Genomic DNA, 21,863 nt, shown 5'->3' with positions numbered 1-21,863 from the left:
GTAGACCCACAGAATGAGCTGTTCAAATCCTACAAATGTTGTTTAAGAATTTCTCTCAGATTGGTAATTAAAAATATAAGTGTAGAATTTTAAAGTATAAATTTGGGGAAATGATCAAATTTTAAAAATAGCCAACAACTAAATCCTTTACTGTAGAATCAATGCAGGGTTTTATTTTGAAGTAAAAGAATGATTTTTTTTTTTAGAAAATTTCTTTCATTAGTCAATCTCATTACCTGCTTGAACCAGATATATTTGCTATTACAATAACCAAAATAAGAGCAAATTTTATATTTTCATCCTCTTACCTAAAAAACAAGAACAAAGACCAAATTTATGACTTTTATTAATCCAGGGGGGTCTACATTTCTTTAAATTTTCAAGCAAAAAAAACCCAATAAAAATGATACAGGATTTCAAAACAAGATGATAGGAAATTAACAATGGTTATTATATTGCATATTGTTATCTTCAAAGTAGTTGATCAAGTTACCAGATATAGGCATGCAAGATCGACCAAACAATATAAGCACTAACTGTTCCTTTCAGTGAACTAGGAGCAATTAGTAGTACAATTATCTTAGCTACCTTGTGTATGTATATTTTGAATTATCTTATTTTCATACAACACAGGATTCTAGTAGATAAAAAAAGCAGAATCGTGGGAAAGATGCCCTCCCCACCAAGCACAATTTCTACATTTATCTATTGAACACAAAACAATCGTAAATATACAAGAGAGAGAGAAGAAGAATATATCAGGATGGATGGTTATTTCTGGTTTAAAGATACTGAAATGTTCATTTTATTAGTTAAACACATGCTCCCAAATCTAACACTATCTTCACGCATTTTTGGCAAGCTGTGGACCTGTGAGGGGGTTGGATTGCCAACAGCACATTAGAGAAAATCGCGTGTTGTTTGTGTTTATCTGGTTGCAAACAGTCTAACACTACACTGACCAAGTTGACTGGGACAAACATCTTTTATTAACACACGTTTAACAGGATTTAAAATATTCATAAGAAATGTGCATTATTATTATTTGGCATCAGCACACTAGACTTTTAAAAATGCATGGACCTGGATATTGGTGGTACACCAATGTAAATGACAAATTATTTGAAAAAAAATCTATTAAAATTCTTCACAACCCTTTGTCTATCCACGAGAGCTTCTCTTCGCACCTGAGCATTTCTCTAGTGGCGGTGGTTCATTTCCTTAGGTTTCTCTTTCTGGTTTCAGCCATGGGCTTGAGGAGTTTCTTTGTCACAAAATATTACACTAAAAATCGTGCCATGGGGGACCTATTTGTGCACTGGGAGGTTTGGAGAATGTGGGCAATGGAGGATTTAAATGTGGGCATGATGTGACTTTTTGGTTTCATTCTGTAAGGTGAGATGTGAGATTTCCACATTGGAAATTACACTTTTTTTTTTTTTAAATTTTGAGACAGGATCTTGCTGTGCAGTTTGGGTTGGCTTTGAGCTTACTTTGTAGCCCAGGCTGGTCTCAAACTCACAATGATCCTCCTGCCTCAGCCTCCCAAGAGATCGGATTACAGGGATGCACCACCAAGCTCGACTGGAAATTACACTTTGGTGAGCAGGAAATTCTGCTCAGGATGAAGTCTGAAGTTGTGCTGACGCACTGCTATCAGGAGATGGGGCTTGAGAAGCAGTGCTCTGTGGCCATGACAGAGAAAATGCTTGTGTCCAATGCCAATCAGTCAACTCAAGTGCACATGGGCTGGCAGACAGCATCCATCTCCACTGACACCTAAATATACAGGACACTGTCACCACATGCTGGGGGTGAGTGTGTGCTGGTAACTTAACCTGCAGGGGCAAACAGTCTGCTTCCGGTCTTAGCTAACATGTGCGACTTCCCAGCGTCCACACAAAGCCGAGGCAGGGCGAGTTCACCCATTTTGGGAAAAGGATCTGAATAACAACTTTGGTTGGATTTCTCGAGTTACTACCTGCTGTGCATTTCTGCATCACTCATTCTTACTTAAGGGAAACACAGGCCACCCCAACCGCAGGCCCCAAGTATCACAAAGACAGTAAGTTCTCTGCATGAAGGTTCTCAGCACACAGTCTGTAGGACTCGTTTTATAAAAAGAGGAGACAGGAGGTAAGTTTTACTCAGCAAAGTATACCACACTGATTGGTAATTCGCAATGCCTTGGATTCTTTTTATTTATGTGCCACCCTCCTGCCTGGAGATAGGAGGTCATGGCCCTCACTCAATAAGGATTATGGGCAGATGACCACTGAGAAAACCCTAGAGTGGTCTTTTCTTTGCAAAAAAAGAAATTATAATGTCAAGAAAGGATGCCCTTTGCCTCTTCTTCCAACCTGGCATTCTGTTGCACCAGCATCTTTGCAGTGGGCTGAATAGTTATTGTTTTAATCTTCACTGACTGTCATTAAGCATGCTGCTCTATATAAGATTAGAGATTTTTTTAAAAAAATTCTTTAAAAATCTATTTTGAGCCTGAGCACTCCAGTTCATAAATCTGAATACAATTCATAACCATGGTGTTTGATTCTCCAAAGTATGTGATGCTCCCCCTAAAAGGTGGGGCATTAATGCTTCCTAGGTCTTGGGCACCATTTATTCTCCTGTACTGATAATTTTCTAAATGGTACCCTTGAGACCAAAAACATTGGCTGTACCCTTGTAGATTGCCTAAGTTGTTCCAGGGAATAATGACAAATTGGGAGAAATGGATTAAGTATTATATATTATTATTCAGAATGGTATTTTAAAAAGTGAAGTAAACTTTAAAGATAGTAAATTCTCTCTCATTTTATGTCTTATCATCACTAAAATAATACAATTAGAAGTATTATAAAAATAAAACCACCTACTTAATATATAATTGATGCCACTTCCAACTCTGTACCATTGTATTAATATCCAGCCTTCTGGAAGTCACTCCGATTTTCATTAGATATAAAGCCAGAATGGCAATTGGCCAACAGGACAGCATCGCCTAAGGAGCCCGTGATTAAAACACTTGACAAGATTAACCCTAAAAACCTCACTGTTCAAAGATACAGTGCCTCATTCACTCTGCATAACTTGATTTCCAACTTTCATACCTACATATATATATAAATATTTATACTTCTAGACATATAATTCATATAAACCAAATAACACATCCATTTATTTATTTCCTAAACATAACTTAGTTAAAGCATAATTATCAAACATAAATTTCTGATAACACCACAGGATCTAGTTCCCAGAAGGAAATATAGAGACACCGTAAGCACTGCTGTGGTGCAGCATCCACGTTGCATTTCCTCCAGCATGCCAGCATTCCTCCCGAGCAGAGACCATCTGTCACAGAGCAGAAGACACTGCCCTGCTTTTGCAGGGTGCCTAAGTGCACCCCCAAAGGACAGAACAGGGTCACGTCCTAACATACTGTGAATTACTTCTTGCCTGTAGACCAAGCTCTCCAACACTCCAAGCCCACATTTCCTTCTGGAGAGCCTGACCACCCTTGTCCTCTATCTTGCCTGGAAAAGATTATTGGCATTTAATGACGAGAAAAGAGAAAAGGCTCATTGTTTTGCTTGGGAAGAATTAGACATCTAAGGCTCCCTAAGGTCCAAGATATTTGGCCGGGTATAGCTCAGACCACTTACTGTCCTCTGCAGTCAGGAGTGGAATCCAAGAACTGTGCGCACTGCCAAATGCATTGGAGGCAACCAACCGGAACTCATACTCTGTGTACGGTTGGAGGTCGCTCACTTCGTGGAGCAATGATGCAGAAGGGCTGGAAAACAATCTATGAGGGAAAGAAATGCTGGTTAGCAGGTTTTAGGCCTGCAAAGAGGAAAAAGAGCAGGTTAAAAAATTGCAAAAACATCAGAGAATGCCAACACGCACTTAAGTACTACTGTTTTGTGCCATCACGTGGCATCTCTTTCAAAATAAGAACCAAGTGGCTGGGGGTGTGGAACCTTGTGTTTATATGAGGTTCAGATTCTAGGAGTGCTGAGACTGCTTTCCAGGTGAAGTTTGTGGTATTATAATTTTCCAGCTACACTACAGGCAGTGGTTTGTTAGTTCCAGGCGTATTCCCACCTCATGCAAAACCTGTGTTCATGAAGCCTTACTTTAGTAAGAAGAAATCCTTAGTGTGGAAGATCTTACTTTCAATGGTACATAAATGAAAAGTACATGTTTTTGCAAAGCAAATGATTATCCAGTAGGTTGTTCACTGGTGTTTGTTTGTTTGCACTTTTAAAAGGTAACCTCTGCTCCTTGCAAATGAGAACTGGACTCTTCCCCAAAGATGTTACGTGTGCTTGGAAGAAGCCATGTGAGAGGAAGGAGGCCGAGGCAGAAGCTCACTCTCGAAAGCTGAGGGTGGAGTGGGCCGGCCTCATCTGGAGCTGGTATCTGGGAGAGCCGGGAGCGTTGTTCCGAGCTGGTGTAGACCAGACAACCTGAAGACTGGTCGGGGTGGCAGATGAAAGCCTGGGAGGCAGCACACCATCTGGAGCTGTCGAAAAACACAGATGAATTAGAGCAGAGAAAACTGTGGAGAACATATGCCGGGTGGAATCGAAATGCTCCATATACTGGAAAAACTGTTCCTCGGGATCAACAACAATGTTAAACATGGTCCATTTAATTTAACATTTTCCTTCCTGAACTACTGTACTTCCTTACTGTTCATTTCAACACAATTACATTAGTATGTGAGTTCTGAAAAGCCAGCCCCCCAAACGGCAAGACAAATGAATAGGCGGCACTTTCCCACCTGTACTTCTGCTGGTCTAATTGAAAACATGGAGGGGATTTAGTGAAGCAAATATTAGAGACTTTTTAATTTACCGCTGTCATCAGCAGACCAGCAGCTCAACGCTGATGCAGTCCAGGTCTCATAGGTACTATAGTCCTCCCAGCAGTGTCACCCATTGTCACCTTAATCACAGCCTACTCGTGAACAAAACTGGATTTTGCTTTTGTTTGTGCAGGAAAGAAGTTCCCTAAAATTTAATTTTTCTGTAACAACGAATGTAGAATATTGTGGGCTTACTGTTCACTCATGAAAATAAGGACAATGAACATTTTCCCTCCACTTTGCTATACTACTTTATACTTCCCACAGAGTCTTGCCCTTATACAAACATGAAATCAGTTGCTCCACGCACGTTGCCTTTTCTAGCAGAGCTAAAACTCTGCTAAATACATTATAATCAAATTATGAGTGCTGAATTTAGTGCACCTGCTTGATACAATCCATCAGGGAAATCTATCTGAATGCTTCTAGAAGGCCTAACAAGAATGAGTAAAATTAAGACCTATTCTACTAAGACATTTCAGCAGATGATTCTGGTTATTTTAGTTTTTCCACCAACATAACTTGAATGAACCTTTCATATCAGTGCTTGTTCTACAACGATCTGGAAACATAAAAGTAAATTAAGCAAAGCTCTGTGGCTATAGGAAAATCACCCAATGATTCTGAGCCTCTGTTTGCTATAAAATAAGGGTAATATGCTTCTCTTGTAGGATTGTGATGAGAGCAACGCTCTGGGAATTATTAGATGGCAACTGTCATTAGTAGTATTGTTACTTGATTGGATGACCTGAACTTTCTTTGGCATAATTTAGTACTACAGTGTAAATTTTTAGGATTCTTGTGATCATTCTAACATAAATTCATTTCACACACAGATTACCAGAATTCTGGTAAGGCTTTGGTGGAGGCTTTGGTGAAGGAAGAGATGTGACTAATAATAAGAACAAGTGAAATATCGGGGTCTATTTCCCATCTTCTTCCCCATACAGTCTTGTGTCATCTGTATATCTTGTGTGCTCCACAAATCCGGAGAACCTGCCCATGGACACTGAGGCTAGCAAATACCCAGGGATAAGAGTGGGAGGATTAGATTACAGGTCCCATCAATCTTCTGCAAGGATTTTGAGTTCATTCATAATTTATTCATTTGTTCAATACACATTTATCCAGGCTCCATTCTGTGATAAATACTGTTCTTTGTATGGAGGGAAAATGGCCCTGAGAACAGCGGACATCATTCCTGCCTCTGTCGAGTTTGCGTTTATGGGTAGGAGTGGGCAATGAGCAAAAGGAGACAGGAAGGAATGCCATTTGGGGTGATAAGTACCCTGGAGGAGAATAAAGCAGGGTGAGAGAAGGGAAGAGAAAGTGAAAAAGGAGCGGGCAGTTTCAGTTTCCAGACAACAGTTTGGGTCCAATGTGGAGACTGCAGGAAGGCAGGCAACTCGGAGATGTTTGGGGCGAAGGGAGGCTGCCATAACATCTGCAGCTGTCAGGTACGCTGAAGATGAATATTGAATAATGAGCTCTTTAGTGGAGGAATCAAGGAACGAGTTGCAGAAATGAGCTCAGAGGGAAGTTGCGGGTCAATGCAGATAGACGTGCTGCGGAGAGCCTGAGAGGCGATGAACTACACTAGGGAGTGAGGGTGAGGCCCGGGTGAGCAGAGGAAGGGTTTATATCCTCAGCCCAGGAAGCCACCCAGATTCTGAGTTCAGGCGGAGGCCCATCAAGCAAGAGCCTAAGAAGCAGCACTTAGGGGGTGGGAGAAAAGCTGGGAGGAAGCGCATGCTGGAGGCCAAGGAAAGAACACGTATTAGAAAGGAAGGACACGTCAGCTGTGTCGGGGGTGCTGCGGGTTAAGAAAGCAGAGCACTGGGGATTTCACTTCGGAGGTGTCTGGCGACCTTCCCAAGGACAGAAGCCATGCAGAGGTAGCCATGCCGTCTAATCAGAAAAGCTTGGGAAGGGAATGAATGGGAGGAGTGAACGGATGCAGCGAATTTAGACAACTCGGTTTGAAGGAGTGAGTTCTCCCAGGGAGTAGAAAATGAGCCACTACACAAACTCATGGTTTTAAAGCCAGGTTTTGTACAGGCTGGGAGGTGTGGAGTCCCACACATGTGCTCATGGGAAGGATCCCAGAGGAGACTGGAGGACGTGATAGTGTAGGAGAAGAAGAACTAATTGCCAGAGCATTGTCCCTGTGTGGGGACAGGGAGACAAAGCAGGGCACTGTGCCTGGAATAGAGAGCCAGGGCTGCTGTCGGTTGACAAGAGCAGGGACGGTGGCCCATTGCGCAGACGTGAGCACAGAGAGCATGTGGTGTGGGCAGCGAAGCTCTCCCCTGTGGATGGATGCCCACTGCCACAGCGAGCAGAATGAAAGCAAAGCTGTCAGCTCAGTGCCTACAGTTTGAGGCTGACCCGGGTGTCTGAAGGGAGAGAGACGGAATGAAACAGTCTGCTCCATTAGTGAAAGTGAGGCGCGACTAGGAAATTCATGAAGACTGCCTTCCAGGGCCCACTGTCCAGCAACTTAGCTGTAAATCCTTGCTTTGAAGGGTGCTCACTGCTAAAGATTTTTTTGGTGATACTTTTCCATCACAAACACTTTAAACAACGCTCATCGCTTATTTGGTAAATATTCTTTGAATGATTTATAACAAGTGCACACATGTAAGAGAAGCACTGAAAAAACATGGGAATGAGGTAAAGTCCAGGGCCGGGGATATAGCTCAGTGGTACAGTGCTTGCCTGGCAAGTGCAAGGTCCTGAGTTTGATCACTAGTACCAAAAAAAGGAAAAAGAAAAAAAAAGTAAAGTCAAATTGCACGTGATGCAGAATGTATAAAACTAGGCCTCTTATTTGCTTATTGGTTTTGACCTACTTTTTCTGCATGAAGGAATTACTATATTTATGTACATATATGTATGTGTATACAGGATAGCTAACAGTTGTACTACTGACTTCTATCACTTTACTGAAAGGAATGGTTAATGATTAATTATTTGATCAATCTTGCATGTCTCTATTTGTTTTCCTGAGAAATCACTTTGAAGATATCAATACATAATACAACCACTGTTAATTTCCTACCACTTTGCCTGTATCTCTGTATTGCTTGTATTATTCTTATGCTATTTGGTAAATGGATGTCTGTTTGCTAACGCTTTCCTTCTTTTATTTTTAAAATAATTTTTTAAAAGAGGAATTACTATATTATTGATCACCTAAATTCTGAATATTCGCTGTCAGTCACCAACATGAAAAACGCTAGTTTTAATATGTAGGTGTTAAGAATTGCATTCCTGTAGCACTGAGCAAGGGCAAAGGAGTGTCCCAAGGCAGGTCTCATAATACTAAAGTGGCATATATTCTCTTCGGAATGACAACAAAACAGTACACTCATTAAATTGGTCACACTTTCAACATATTTCCAAACAAATGACCACCTTAAATTATTTATACACAACTATGCATCCTGTATGCTTTCAGTACAGGTGCTTACCGGAAAGTTCTCTCTCCTCTCTGATTAACCCCTTTTATCCTAGATATACTCTGCAGAGGCTCCTTAGTGCCGAAGTAATCACGGGACGCCAGCCATAATTCCACCCCAGTTTCTGAACAGACGAGCCCTGTATCCATCAGCTTGATATACTGTCTCCAAGATGCCTCACTGTTCACGGAGCTACTCTGCAGTTTAATACGACCCTCGCGGGGCAAACACTCCACAGACAACCTCCTGAATCAACGCACCCTGTCCAGTAAACACTCATTCTACCTGGCAACCAGATAAAAACAGCTACCCCAATCTCTAACCTCAAAGGAAGGGAGTTTCTCATAAAATTTCAGGTTTAACCTTTTTCAAAGACAAAATTAATGTAAAACATTCAACAACAAATAAATCACAGATTGAACTATGCTAGAGTACTGGAAATATTCGAATATATGGTTTTATTAAACTGTTCAGTGATGTACACTTGAAGACTTTATCTAAAAACATTCTCCAGACAGACAGAAAATGATTTACACATGTCCCAAACTTTGCCGCACGTAGATTTATAGAACTCTGTGGGGAGAGCTCTAGAGCAAAAATAGAGCCCTTTTCCCCACAGAGCAGGTGACTCCTACAGCCATGGGAACCACAGGAAGGAAGCTTTACGAGAAACATCAATTCTTTTTCCATATATCTTATGCACTTGTTACTCTTTTCAGTGCGGCTTTTTGCTTGTATGTCCATGTGTTTCAAAGTAATGGGGGAACATGCTACATTAAAATACCAAAGAAAGTTATATTCATTTGTGCTAAATTCAACTTTTTAATAGAAGATATTGAATGCCACCTGCACCTGGCTCTTTCAGGGGTGGGCAAAGGCAGAACAGGCTCCCAGAGGAAGATCATCTACCTTTTCCTTACTAGACTGATAAGATATGACAAGAATTCCAACACATACACACACATGCACACACACACAAAGGACATAGCGTGAGAAGGCAGGCTTGCTCCGGGGATTCAGAAGTCAGACATCCCCAGTTGTGCCTTGGTCCTTGCCTCTCTAGGTGCCTTGGCTTGCAGGGACACTGCCATGGGATCCATCTGATGGTCCACCCAGCCTCTTGATGCTGTTGGCCTCCTCCTGGGTCTCAGGCCCCAGCTCCTCTCGAGCTCACTCCACATAAGTGTGACCCTTAGGCCACACCCACTTCAATTCTGACTCCACCCCGAGCTATCCCTCCCTGCAGAGTGAAGACTTCTGGCCTCTTCACATAGGTTTTCTCCATTAACCTAAAAGAAATTGTGGCCTTTCCCCTACAGGCACCCTTGTTGCATTGCCTCATAACCTGGTGCACACTCAAAAACCCTGGGATGACACATTCCATCATTGCCTGAAGCAGCTACCTATGAGCGGGGATTTTAAATTCTATTTTCCAGAATGGAAAATTAAAGTTCAGACACATATTCCTAGTCATTGAGTCATGAACAAATTGAAAACAGAAGGCAAGACTCAATTTCCAGTCACTCAGCCATATGTCACTTAAAAAGATATTAATTATGAGGAATATGCAGATGTGCTAACAAATGGACAGTCAACCTTGAGCACAAGGATGCACAAACAGAGCTGAGCTCAACGGTGGCGAGCAGGTTAAGGAGGTTTAATGCATGCTATGGTCCCCTGTCAGCTCACTTTTTCAACACACCCTGGGTGCCAGGTTCTTTAATATAATTACTTCTGAGCCTCAGAATTATATGCTAGGACTGTAGTGTTATCTCTTGTCATACAACAAGCCGAAACTCAGAGAAGGTAACTATTTCATCTCAAATCACAAATATGGGGAGTGAGGAATCAGAGTAGGGTTGGTTCATGTGAAGAGAGCACGCTTAATTCTATACCAAGAAGTGACCTGCGATAGCAGATGATTTCTAGTTTAGAATAAATATTAAACATATTAAATAAATATAAATCAGACCATGTATGATGTTAAATAAATAAGCTTCAACAAAGGTTGGTCTTCTTTTCTAAGTCATAATTTTAAATAATACTTCCTTGGTTGTCCGTTATTCCATAGGGACATCATCACTAGTGGTGTTCATTTACCAGTTCTCAGAAATTAGTGAAAGCCCATAGAAATTTGTTTGTAGTCAGTGTCAAAATTATTCAGAAATACTACTTCTGGATAAGATCATTTCATCACCGATTTTCTGGGTCTCCTCTTTACTATGTGAAAGTTGGCATCAGAAAAGCTTAGGTAGCATGTCAGAAGTCAAAGTAAATGCAACCTGGTTTCACATGTCTTTTTTGTTTATAAGACCATACTTCATCTTTCAACACCAAGTAGAATCTTAAATTTAAACCTAGCTGTGGTGTTTTCACATATGATGCTAAAGAAATGGTAAAATAGATCACCTGAGATCAGATATTATGTTTTTTAGTTCTACTTGTGAACAAATGCTAAAAAATAGAAAACGCTAAAATTTAGTTTCTGCAGAATAAAACTTTTTTAAAAAGATGTACTTTTCTAACAATAAGTATATGCTATGTTAGAAAATTTGAAAATTACCAAAAACATGAAGAAAATATCAATAACCATACTAGCCAGAGATAGCCACTGTTAAACTATGATAGGTATCTCTTTTGTCGTGTACCTGTGCAAATATGTGTATTCCTAATTTTTAAAGAAATTATGAACACTCACATATTTATTAATCTTTACATTGATATATGGTGCAAATTCCCTGCTCCAAATAAATTTTGCAGTACTTTAAAAGATACATACATGTAATACATGTAATTACATACATGTAATATTTTTATAGTTAGGATACTCACTTAACAAAGCTGATATTGATAGTTATAGAGTGACATTGTTTTTAATATTATAAATGATATCTTAACTATCCTAACAAATGTATTTTTAGGTATGCATTTCAGAGTTGTTGGGTAAACGTGGATGAATATTGTTACTATATAGCATAGCAGTTGATCATTTATTTTCCAGGAAGTTAAATTTATTTATTTATTTATTTATTTATTGGTACCGGGAATCTAACTCATGATCTCAGGCTTGCCAGGCAAGTGCTCATGCCACTGAGCTACATCCCTGGCCCTTTTTTTTTTTATTTTCCATTTTATTTTTGAGACAGGATCTTCTTTTTTTGTACCAGGAATCGAATTTGGGACCTTGCACTTGCCAGGCAGGCACTTGTGCCACTGAGCTATATCTCCGGCCCTCAAATTTATTTATATTCTTATTCCTAAGGTGTTGTAGTCAGTGGTTTGTGAGGAATATATTGAATACTTGATGCATACATTTATAAAATTCTCTTATAACATTCACCCAAAAAGTCAAATGCAGAAGAATGCAAGAGATCTGTCCACCTGCTAGAGACTGGAAAAATCCAGCTGAAGCCCTGAATCCCAAGGCAATATCCCACATGAGTCCAGCCGGAGGCCTGGAGCCCATGGCAGCGTCTCATGTAGGTTCTATCAGGAGGCCAAGAAATCTGCAAAGGAAGACTGAAGGGTCTGCACTGGAAAGCCCGAGGGCTGGTGCTAGAGGCTGGAGAATCTGCACCAAAAGGCTGCAGGAAGGACCTGTACCAGAAGGCCAAGGGATCTCCACTGGAGCCAGGAAGCAACTCTCAACACAAAAGTAAAGACCAGAGCTCTTCCAAAGAGCACAAGAGCCATCCCAGTGACAGTGAGGACCTGAGCTTCCCTGACAATGAGAACAGCCAAGTTTTTATCAGGAAAACCAGCTGCAACAAACTTCTCCTGGGAAATAAGCAGCATACAGTCTTTCCCTCCCATTCTCCTTCTATGCGGTTATTCCTTCAACAATCCTCAGGTGGGCCTTCCACACCAGAACCACACTGACTTGTCTCAGCAGGATGTTCCCACTCAAGTCAGCCTTAGTTAATCCACCACTTGAGGTGTGAGTGTTCCTCATCCTTATCAATATTAATATTTTATACATGTGCATGTTTACATGGCATTCTATACATGTATTATGTACTTATGTAGCCATTTCTCTGGATGTTTTATTATACACGTGCTATATAACTTAAACATGATATGACATAATTACATATAACTTATATCAAGTGCACATATAACACAATTCTTAACTTGGCAAATGCTTCAAAGGCATCTACTCCATGGCCTACTCTGTGATATGAAGAGGTAGTAATGAACACACGGAAACAGTGTATGGAGGGAAGCAGGGTAATAGATGTAAAAAGAAAGGAAAAGAATGGGACGATGAACAGATCAGGACTTTCTTTTGAGGAATGGAGGAGCAGAAGGGGATGAACATATAGTTTTTACAACTACAAAACTACTCTGTATGCATCTAGGAAGCTGTGTTAGGAAGAAAGTATATGCATAAAGCAATGTTTTAAAAATTGAAAAGAGTGCATCATTTCTTTCTTTTTTTTATTTTTTCTTTTTAATTTTTTTTTTTGTTTTTTCTGGTACCGGGAACCGAACTCACAACCTCTTGCTTGCCAGGCAGGCGCTGTGCCGCTGAGCTAAATCCCCAGCCCCCGCATCATTTATTTCTTATCTCACTGACAAAAGAAAATAAAGTACCTTCCCAAATTAAACCTGAAGTGGGCGTGACATTTCCCTGACTTGAACCTGGACTTCTAAGGAAAACGCATGCCTTCACCGACATGTCTCTGATCTGGGCATACACAGGCAAAATTTGGTGAAATATTTGTCAAAACTAATAGGAAAGCCAATGGGCAGACGTCACCTGGCTCAAGTAACTACTCTCCTTTATGAAATGAAAAACGGCCTATGTGCTCACAAAGAACACTTTCACTAGAATGGAGAAGTAAGGATATCCCAAGTTACAGGACGAAGTAGAAAAAGCGAAAGTGGGGACGAGCTGGGTCCAGGCCGAGAGAATGAGAAGACACCACTGGATACTAACTGCTATTGACCACTGGAAAGAGAAAAAAAATTCCACATCACGTTTGCACCTGTAAGACCCGGGCAAAACAGCCCACCTCTGCGTCTCTTGGTGATTTAAGATCAAAGAGTTGCTTCAAATTACTCTACAAGTCAGTTTCAGGGAATTTGTTAGCCAGGAAACATCAGGTAGATGGAAGTCATTCTGTGCTAATTTTGAAATACCCCAAAGCTCTATAGGATCTGATGCTCAGAAAAAAGACAGGGCTTTTAAATTTCATTAGATACATAATTTGTTCAGCTGAATATGGGACCCTCACAGTGTCAGCCTATTCGGAGCCCTAAAGTGGGTGGTCATAATGCCCAGAATTTTTTTCACTGTATCTCAAACTACTGACCAAATTTTCCTTTCAGAAAGTCCCTCAATTTAGACACTGCGCTGAAGCCTTTGCTTTTGATATTTCAACTCCTCTTAGTATTCTTGAGAGTATATCTTAGTATTCCTATTATTTTGACCACCATCATTTTTATCCAATCAGTTTCCAGGAAGCATAGATTAAATTCTTCTTTCTTGAGTAGCTGGTTATTTGAATACCCTTTGCAATATGTCTCCAGTTGAGAAAATAATTTAAAGTATATGCAACAAAAATATCACTTGATTAATTTATCCTATTTTTAGCTCAAATGTAGTTTATTCATTTAAAATAATTCTTTGAAGAATTTAGCCTTTTAAAATTAAAAATAGATACACTTAGTAAGGCTAATAAGTAATTTTAACCATGAGTAAATTCAGCTAGGTCAAAACCACTCTCTTTAGAAAGAGTATATTAAATTATCCCTGTTGAAAGTATCTAACAAGAGCAGTAAGAGAAAAAAAACCTGACTTATGTAGTGAAGAAAATAAACTATTGTTTATTTTTCCTTTATGGTGGTGTTGAATCTATTTTAGGATAGAATCAAGTAGGATAGAATCAAGTACCTAGAAATGTAGTGATCTTTGCATAAAAGTTTTAGTCATTTAATGACTGAAAAATCAGAAGGGATTGGTTGTACAAATCATCCTAACTTTGGGATCTTATCTAAAGTTCAAATTAATCATTTAATATCTAAGATCTAAGCAGAAAATATTCAGATTACATATAGCACATCTGGTATGGCTTGAATATCCATGTCACCCCACCCAAATTTATATGAGAAAACCCTCTCCTGTTAGGTAATGATGTCAGGAAGGGCGGTTTTAGGGAGCAATTGGGTCACGGGGCAGAGACCTCAGGAAAGGCATTATCACCCTCACAAAAGAGACTCTAGAAAGACTCCAGCTCCTTCCGCCGCCAGGAAGGCAGGAGGAGAAGGTGACTGATTTCACGAAGCAGGCTGTGAGGTGCCAAACCTGACAGTGCCTTGCTCTTGGTCTGCTCAGATTCCGGAACTGTGACTGCTATGGCTTATATGCAGATGTTCCCCTGAAGCCTCATGAGACCATAAAAGGGTTTTTGCGGAGTGACTCGATAATGGATGTGTGATACTGGATCATGGGTGTGTGATACGGGTTCATGGATTCCATGGATTGATTTAGTACAGTTCTGGCTGTGGGTGATGGTTTTACTGAAGAAGGAAGCCTCACCCTGGGTGCGGGTGGCACCAAGCAATAGGCTTGCCACCTAGATGGAATAAAGAGGAAAAGACAGAAAGGTCAGTGCTTCCTGTTTGGCACACCATGAGCTATTTCTCCTCTGCCATGTCCCTTGTTTAGTTACTTTTCTCACTGCTGAGACAAAATACCAGACACGCAAAGTTAGAGGAAAGGTTTATTTGGCGCATGGTTTATAGAGGTTTCAGTATATAGTTGGCTGGCTACAAGGCAGAGCAGCACGGCAGGGGGGGACTGAAGAGGAGGAACAGTCCATGGCAGGTGGAAGGCAGCAAAGCAGGTAAGTAGCAAGCAAGCAGTAAGTGACCAGCAGCAAGCAATAAGGGACAATAGCATCTCTCTTTCTGTCCCTTATAGTCTATCCAGGATACTTGCTCTTAGGGCTGGTAGTATTCACACGCAGGGTGGGCTACCCATAGTACTAGCATCACATCATAAAAAATTCCCAGCATCATATCCTTAATCCAGCACCAAGCACTCTAGATCCAGCCACCTCTGAAAAGCCCCACTTATGAAGAAAGTATGAGAAATGAATTTCTATTTTTTTTATGAGTGACCCAGTCCATGAGATTTTATTGTAGCACCCTGAGTGAAATAAGATGTTATTTCTTACTCCATTAAGACATTCATTTCACATCCTCCACTCAGGAGAGCAAAAACAATAGGCATCACAAGAATTAAAATGCTGAAAGATTTTGAAGAACGGACTTCAGCTCATAGGAATAGAGTTAGAATCAGAATTGGAGAATAAAAATGGCTGCTCAGTTGAGCACAGCAATGGTTCGTAATCGCATAATTAGATCTGTGTAAGAAATATGTAATCAAGACATTACTGGTAGTTATTTGTTTCTGGTAGTTATATGTGATTTAGCCACACAATTGTTACACAGTGCAATTTTGAAATCAGAACTCAAATAGGATTAATACCAAGGAATTGTGTCATGTTTAGGTTAATACACTTGGGAGAATTTAGAAGTCTCAATCAAAAGTATTCATGTTAATAGTCATTTTTAATTTTCATGGAGCCCTGATCAGAATATCTCTTTTTGAAGAATTGCTTCATAATCAAAAGATAGTTTTATCTGAAAGCAGAAAGTACTGCTAATGCCCAAGAATTTTCAATTGATTATTTAAAAATGATCATTGAGCATATTGAGTGATTATGACATGGTCTTCTTTTGACCTTGAAACTCTCATGTTAATGTGTCTTAGACTTTAGGACTCAGCAGTCACTTTGCCACTGCCCGACCTCACTACTAGGAGAAGGGTGAAACCGTGTTATGTAAGAGACAGTGTTCAGGTGCGTTGTACCTTGCTCTCAATTTCAACCCTTGGAGGCAAAGTATGGTTTTGTAACTTGCTCAGGTTCACATAGCCAATAGAAGAAGCTAAGATTTGAATCAAATCTGACTGGTTGTTAGGATCCCTGCCATTCATCAGAACGGTTTGCACAGATGGGGGTGGAGGTGTACAGGTCAGATTAAAGAAGCCACAGAATGTGGAACTCCCACACCAGCCATTTTTATCCTGTAGGCTGATTCCCCCCAACAACTGCTCATTTCATATTTTCTTAGGAAATAAGAATTTGCAAATGTCTTCTAAGAAATTGGGAATTCATAAAAAGCTAAAACTATCAAGAGTGTTTCATTGGCCATAAGCCTAGCAAGATAGGAATTTAGGTTTGAACCTTTCCAAGAAAAATCCCCCTTAGATATGTTTAAATGTGATGAATTTCCAAGTATCCCGCCTCTGTACGCGGCCAGCCATGTCCCCTTCAGACACAGTAACAGAAATTACTGTATGTTTTATTAAAAACCTATTTTTGTGTGTGTGTTCCTTGAGTTCAGTTTTATCTAAAACCGCAATTTAGGTGTTGCTCCCCTAGGTACAAAGTACACAGTTCATAATTCATTTGATAGAAAATGTCACTTTAGATTCTTACCGTTCTTTGATAAATGAGAAAAAACATGTACATTTCAATTTCCTCGGTGCCAGAACTACCAGGAACAACCCCCTGTTGTGCTTCTCAAAGACCTTTGTGTTAAATTAAACATCAAGATTCAGAAACTGTGGGGAGGGATATTTCTAAGACAGACAGAACAAATATGTGAGACCGAGGCAGACAGCGCAGGCTTCTCTTCCCAGCCAAGTGATATCTCCCAAAGAGTAGCTTTGATCCTCAAATTAGTTCTCACTTATAATTTAGTACACCACAGCCATGCTGCTGCTTCCTTACATTTGCTTTTAAGAGGCAGTTATTGGAATCATCAGGAAAAATACAAATTTAGGTGCTTATGGGTTAGTTGAATTTTCAGTGCAATAGGAACAGCATATGTACATGTTCTGCTTAATATGCGTCCTGCTTTATAATTTTTACACAAGTAGTTGGAGACCTACTTAGGTGTTAGGAATCTTCTCTGTATACACGTGTTCTTTATCCCTTGCCTAAGCCTGTTCAGGAAGGTTTTGGGATTAGAAATTGCTTTTCAGATGAGTGATCTAAGTTTTAGGAAGAGAGAACTCTCAAGAGGTGCAGAATCAACAAGTGAAAGGGTTGGGGGTGGTCGGCTGGGACATTAGTTGAATTTCATAGTTTGACAGACTAGTGTCCATTTGTTTAACAAATGTATGATTTAAGGTATTCTTATTGGATTTATAGAGTCAGCTAAGGAGTAAGATCCAAGCCTTTTTCTGTGGCTCTGTCCCCAGTTGCAGATTTGATAAAGATTTTAATAAGTATTTTTGATAAATATCCTGCATTCTGACAGTCCAGAAAACACAAATGGCCATTCATATAACCACTCCAGGGAGTGATTTCTCCACATATGCACATGCTCCCAGAGTAGGATTCTAGAATATTCTGCTTGTGAATGCCTGGCCTCACTTGATTGTAGCACTTTAAATCTACTTTTTTTTTTTTTTTGGTTTTTTGGGTTTTTTCCGGTACCAGGAATTGAACTCACGACCTCGCGCTTGCCAGGCAGGCGCTGTGCTGCTGAGCTAAATCCCCAGCCCCCTTTAAATCTATTGATGGAAAATTGTATTAGTCCAGAAAAAAAAAAAAAGATTCACTCATTCATGTATTTGTTTTCACAAATATAGGCTTAGTTTCTCTCTTTATATGAAGTTTCTAATTTTTCAAAATCAATACCATTGAATAAGTTAAATTTCTCTTAATAAAAGTATAACTTACATATAGTCAAGAAATCACTTCTCATTTTCTTTGCGATACAGAAAGCATTAAGACAAAGAACTGAATTCTACAATAGGCCCCCAGAGCGGACAACTCAGTAATTAACAATAATGACGCTGCTGTTGCCTACTACCATTCTGAGGAAATGTGTTTAAACAACTTTTAAGGAAACGCTCCATTTCCACTTGCAGAAAAGCTTCTACATCAGCAAATCAAATGTGGAAATCTAAAATTTCTATCATAAGGCATGAAGAGCTACAAGCACAGAGAAATATTCCCAGAAAAGCGATGAATCTTTTCTTCCAACTAGAGCTAGTTTAAACATTGCCTCTATTAAATTCAAGGACATGGTAGAAGTTCCTGGGCAAATATGAATGAAGTTGGTCTAACTACCTGGCATGCAAGGGAGAGGCTGCCATCACACTGGTAATGGCAGGGCCCTGTCTTCCACACACAGAGCGAATGTTACATAATGCTGCTTCAGTTGCATGCTCCTTTGTCAGCTGTAACCATGGATTGAGCTGGAGTTTTTCCCTCTCATTAGCTTGTATGCTGAAGAGCACAGGTCATGCAGCTGTCCCAGGGAAGCTATCTAGTCCCTTAGCAACAGGTTTCCAACACCCAAAGTCTCATCAAACAACACCCCTGAAATTAGATGTGGTACCACCACCGAGTCAAGCCTGGTCTTCTAACTCCTGTGGGACTGCCTAGAGACCTGTGTTCCCTCTGCTAAGAGAAGACAGAGAGGTCAGTGGAGGACCCTAAGTGACTCACTGTGCAGTGCTCAGGAGATCGAGATGCCTCAGTCATTTTCTAGGTTTCAGAGTATCTCTGCTGCCTTGGGTGTAAATACGGAGAGGAACAGCACTTTCCTTGTGGAATCTGCAAGAGTTAAGTGAGTGTGTGTGGGACAAGGCCACCTGTGCTTTGATCTGAATGATCATTGCATCAAAAAGCCCTCTTCTAACAAATGAAAAGATGACCTGGTCTCAGTTGCTCTCTAGGAAGCAGGAAACTGTATTTGCCTATGCTGTGGAGTTTTGTCTGTGAGCTCCTAGAAGGAGAGATCTCAACTACAAGGACGCACAGGCAGCAAGCTCTAGAATCCAAGACAAAGGAAATATTCCAAAACCCAGTGGAGGAGGTACAACCAACAGGATGCTCATTCAAGAGAACCCACCAGACAGAAGGGCCAGGTTTGCCTTCCCTGGATTTCTTCTATCAGATGTTCAGTGAAGGAAGGAAGGAGCAGAGGAAATTTCCTCAACAACAACTTAGCGAGACAGTAGAGTGCATATGGTTCCACAGTGCATAAAACACCAGGCCCATGGCTGCTGCAGCCACAGGTAGAGCTCCGCATCTGGAGTCCTCAGCGTGCTGTCTGCTCTGGAACCATTCAGGACTGAGGGCAGCGTGCTGACTTCCTCAGACTGGAAAGACCTGGGAATTGAGCTTCTGGATCTAGAGAGGAGTTGAGCACAGGAGCCTATTCTCTCCCTGCTGTTCTGTGCCCTAAATATAAGTGTGGAGGAGAATGGTAGACAAAATCACATATGTTTGCTTTAATTTTTTTTTCAAGACAGGTCCCACAATGTAGCCCAGATTGTCCTTGAACTCATGGTGATCCTATGGCCTCGGCCACCACTCTGGCTGACAGTGTGTTAAAGATTATCTAGATCAGGGCTTTTCAAACTGGGGTGTTATGGTTGATACATTGTGTCAACTTGAGGAGTCTAGTAGTTTAACTAAGTGACTCAGCAGTTCTACATCCTGGGGTACAAAGGACACGCCCTTCCTGCTCTAGGATGTTGTTCATTGTGTCAACTTGTGAAGTTGAAAAGTTCAACTTTAAATTTTAAACTTTAAAGTGATTCAGCAGGGGGTCAGGGTCCTTACTTTGTAAAAATGCTCAGCTTGTGGGAGAGGAGGGCACACAGATCGTGTGGGCAGGGGCAGGTAGATATATAGTATAAGGAGGAAAAAGAGGCTTGCTTCCCCCCTTTTTACTCTTGCTGCTTTTGCTGTCTTGTGCCACCTTGAAGTGTTGCCCTAGTGCCTTGCCACCCTGCCTTGGAGCCAGATGATTATAGACTGAAACCTCCACAAACTGTGAGCTAAATAAACCTTTCCTCCCATAATTTTGGGCATTGAGTATTTTGTCTCAGCAATGAGAGAAAAGTAACCAAGACAAAGGGGAAGCATCCAAATGACCTAGGGACTGAGGGACATCAGTAGCTGGCATGGCCTCACTAAGCATTTTAGGGCTCAAGAGTCTGCATTTGGAACAAGTCTCCAGGTCGTGAGCACTCAACTCTTACTCTAGGGTTACGATGAAACCTATAATCTGGTTCAAGTCCACCATTTTTTAAGTGAGGAACCTGGGTTATAGTTAAGTTAGTGAAACCAAGTAGCTAATTAGTGCCAGAGGCCTCACTAAAACTCAGGGCTCCCAGACTTACGATTGCCAGCTGAAGCTCTGAGGATCTGGGATGGGTCAGCAATCGCATAGCTTTAGATCTTTTATTATTTCTCTTCACATCAGGTTTGCTTCTTGAGATGTCCTCATTTGACACCTCAAATCAAAGCCAACACAAGCTGAGCATGGTAGCATGCAACTGTGAGACCAGCACTCTGGAAGGCTGAGGCAGGAAGATCCCAAGTTAAGTGCCCAGACTGGGCTACTTAGCAAATTAGCAACACTCTGTCTCAAAAAATGTAGTTAAAAAATAAAAACAGCTGGAGTATAGTTCATCATACCTCATGAAGACACCCATGAAAGAATATTGCTTCAGGAAGTGGTAACAATGATGGGCACAAGTGTTCAAGGTGAAGGGCTGTATTCTAAGTGCATTTAGTGGTGCGATTTGACTTTTACTATAATACATTTTAAAATTTAAACATTTATTCATATATTTTGGTCTCCCTTTGTATCAATGGTATTTTTTCTTATATATGCAAACCTGTGATAAAATTTAATTAACATGTCTTTCAGGTTTTTTGTTTGTTTTTTAATTTCATTACTGCTGTACCTGTCTGCAATGTGTAACATTTACATGTCTTGTGTGGAGCTGGTGTACGTACAATTAGGTATGGTAAAAGATAAACAAAAAGTTAATATCAAAACCAGCTCAGCTTTCATTTGCCTTTACATTTTAGTGGAAAATTCATTCTTATCACAAGTCTTAGTCACCTGTGCATATGATTTCTTGCTTTTCCTTAGCAATTTGAAAACTTTAACACTTTAAGACCTATGGTTTCTCTTTGGCATGTCTGAGTTGCTGGCATCCCTGCACTTGTGCTTTGGGATCATTATTAAGCAAAATCAGTGCTACTTGAACACAACACTGTGATGCCAAGACAACAGATTTGATACCTGAGGTGGTTCTTAGTGATTAACCAGTAAGCAGCAGATATTACATGGATAGGCTGGACAAAAGGCCCATTGACAGCCTGGCAGAGACCAAGAGGGAGGGTGTGAGATTTCATCATAATACTCAGAAAAGCATGCAATTGAAAGCTTATGAATTATTTATTTCTCGAATTTTCCATTTAATATATGTGAGCCGAGGTTGAGTGCAGATAACTAAAACCACAGAAAAAGATAAACTTGCAGATAAGGTGGGCTCCTGTACTAAAGCTCAGAGCTTATTCCATGCCTAGAGCTAAGGTATGCAGTGAAAAAGGGGCAGGGGAGTGGAGGGACAGAGAGAGAAAGACAGCAGTCAGCTCTGATTCTGCTCTTGCTGTTCACCCATTCATTCTGTCTTC

The 21,863-nt window shown here is 40.5% G+C and overlaps 1 protein-coding gene across 2 annotated transcripts in view; it reads right to left on the bottom strand.

The window, feature by feature from the left end:
* Ush2a (Usher syndrome 2A (autosomal recessive, mild)) overlaps positions 1-21,863 on the bottom strand; it is a gene marked incomplete in the record, with an annotated part of 661,834 nt that overhangs the window by 228,782 nt on the left and 411,189 nt on the right. For both annotated transcript variants that reach the window (XM_013519932.1, XM_013519934.1), the window contains 2 exon segments: positions 3,666-3,808; positions 4,378-4,528. In XM_013519932.1, coding sequence (XP_013375386.1) covers positions 3,666-3,808; positions 4,378-4,528 — 294 coding nt within the window.

Source organism: Chinchilla lanigera, unplaced genomic scaffold, assembly GCF_000276665.1.
Source record: "Chinchilla lanigera isolate Chin_1 unplaced genomic scaffold, ChiLan1.0 scaffold00005, whole genome shotgun sequence".
In the NCBI taxonomy this organism is placed as follows: Eukaryota; Metazoa; Chordata; class Mammalia; order Rodentia; family Chinchillidae; genus Chinchilla; species Chinchilla lanigera.
The sequence above is the reverse complement of the archived record's forward strand: the minus strand, read 5'-3'. Positions and strand labels throughout refer to the sequence as shown.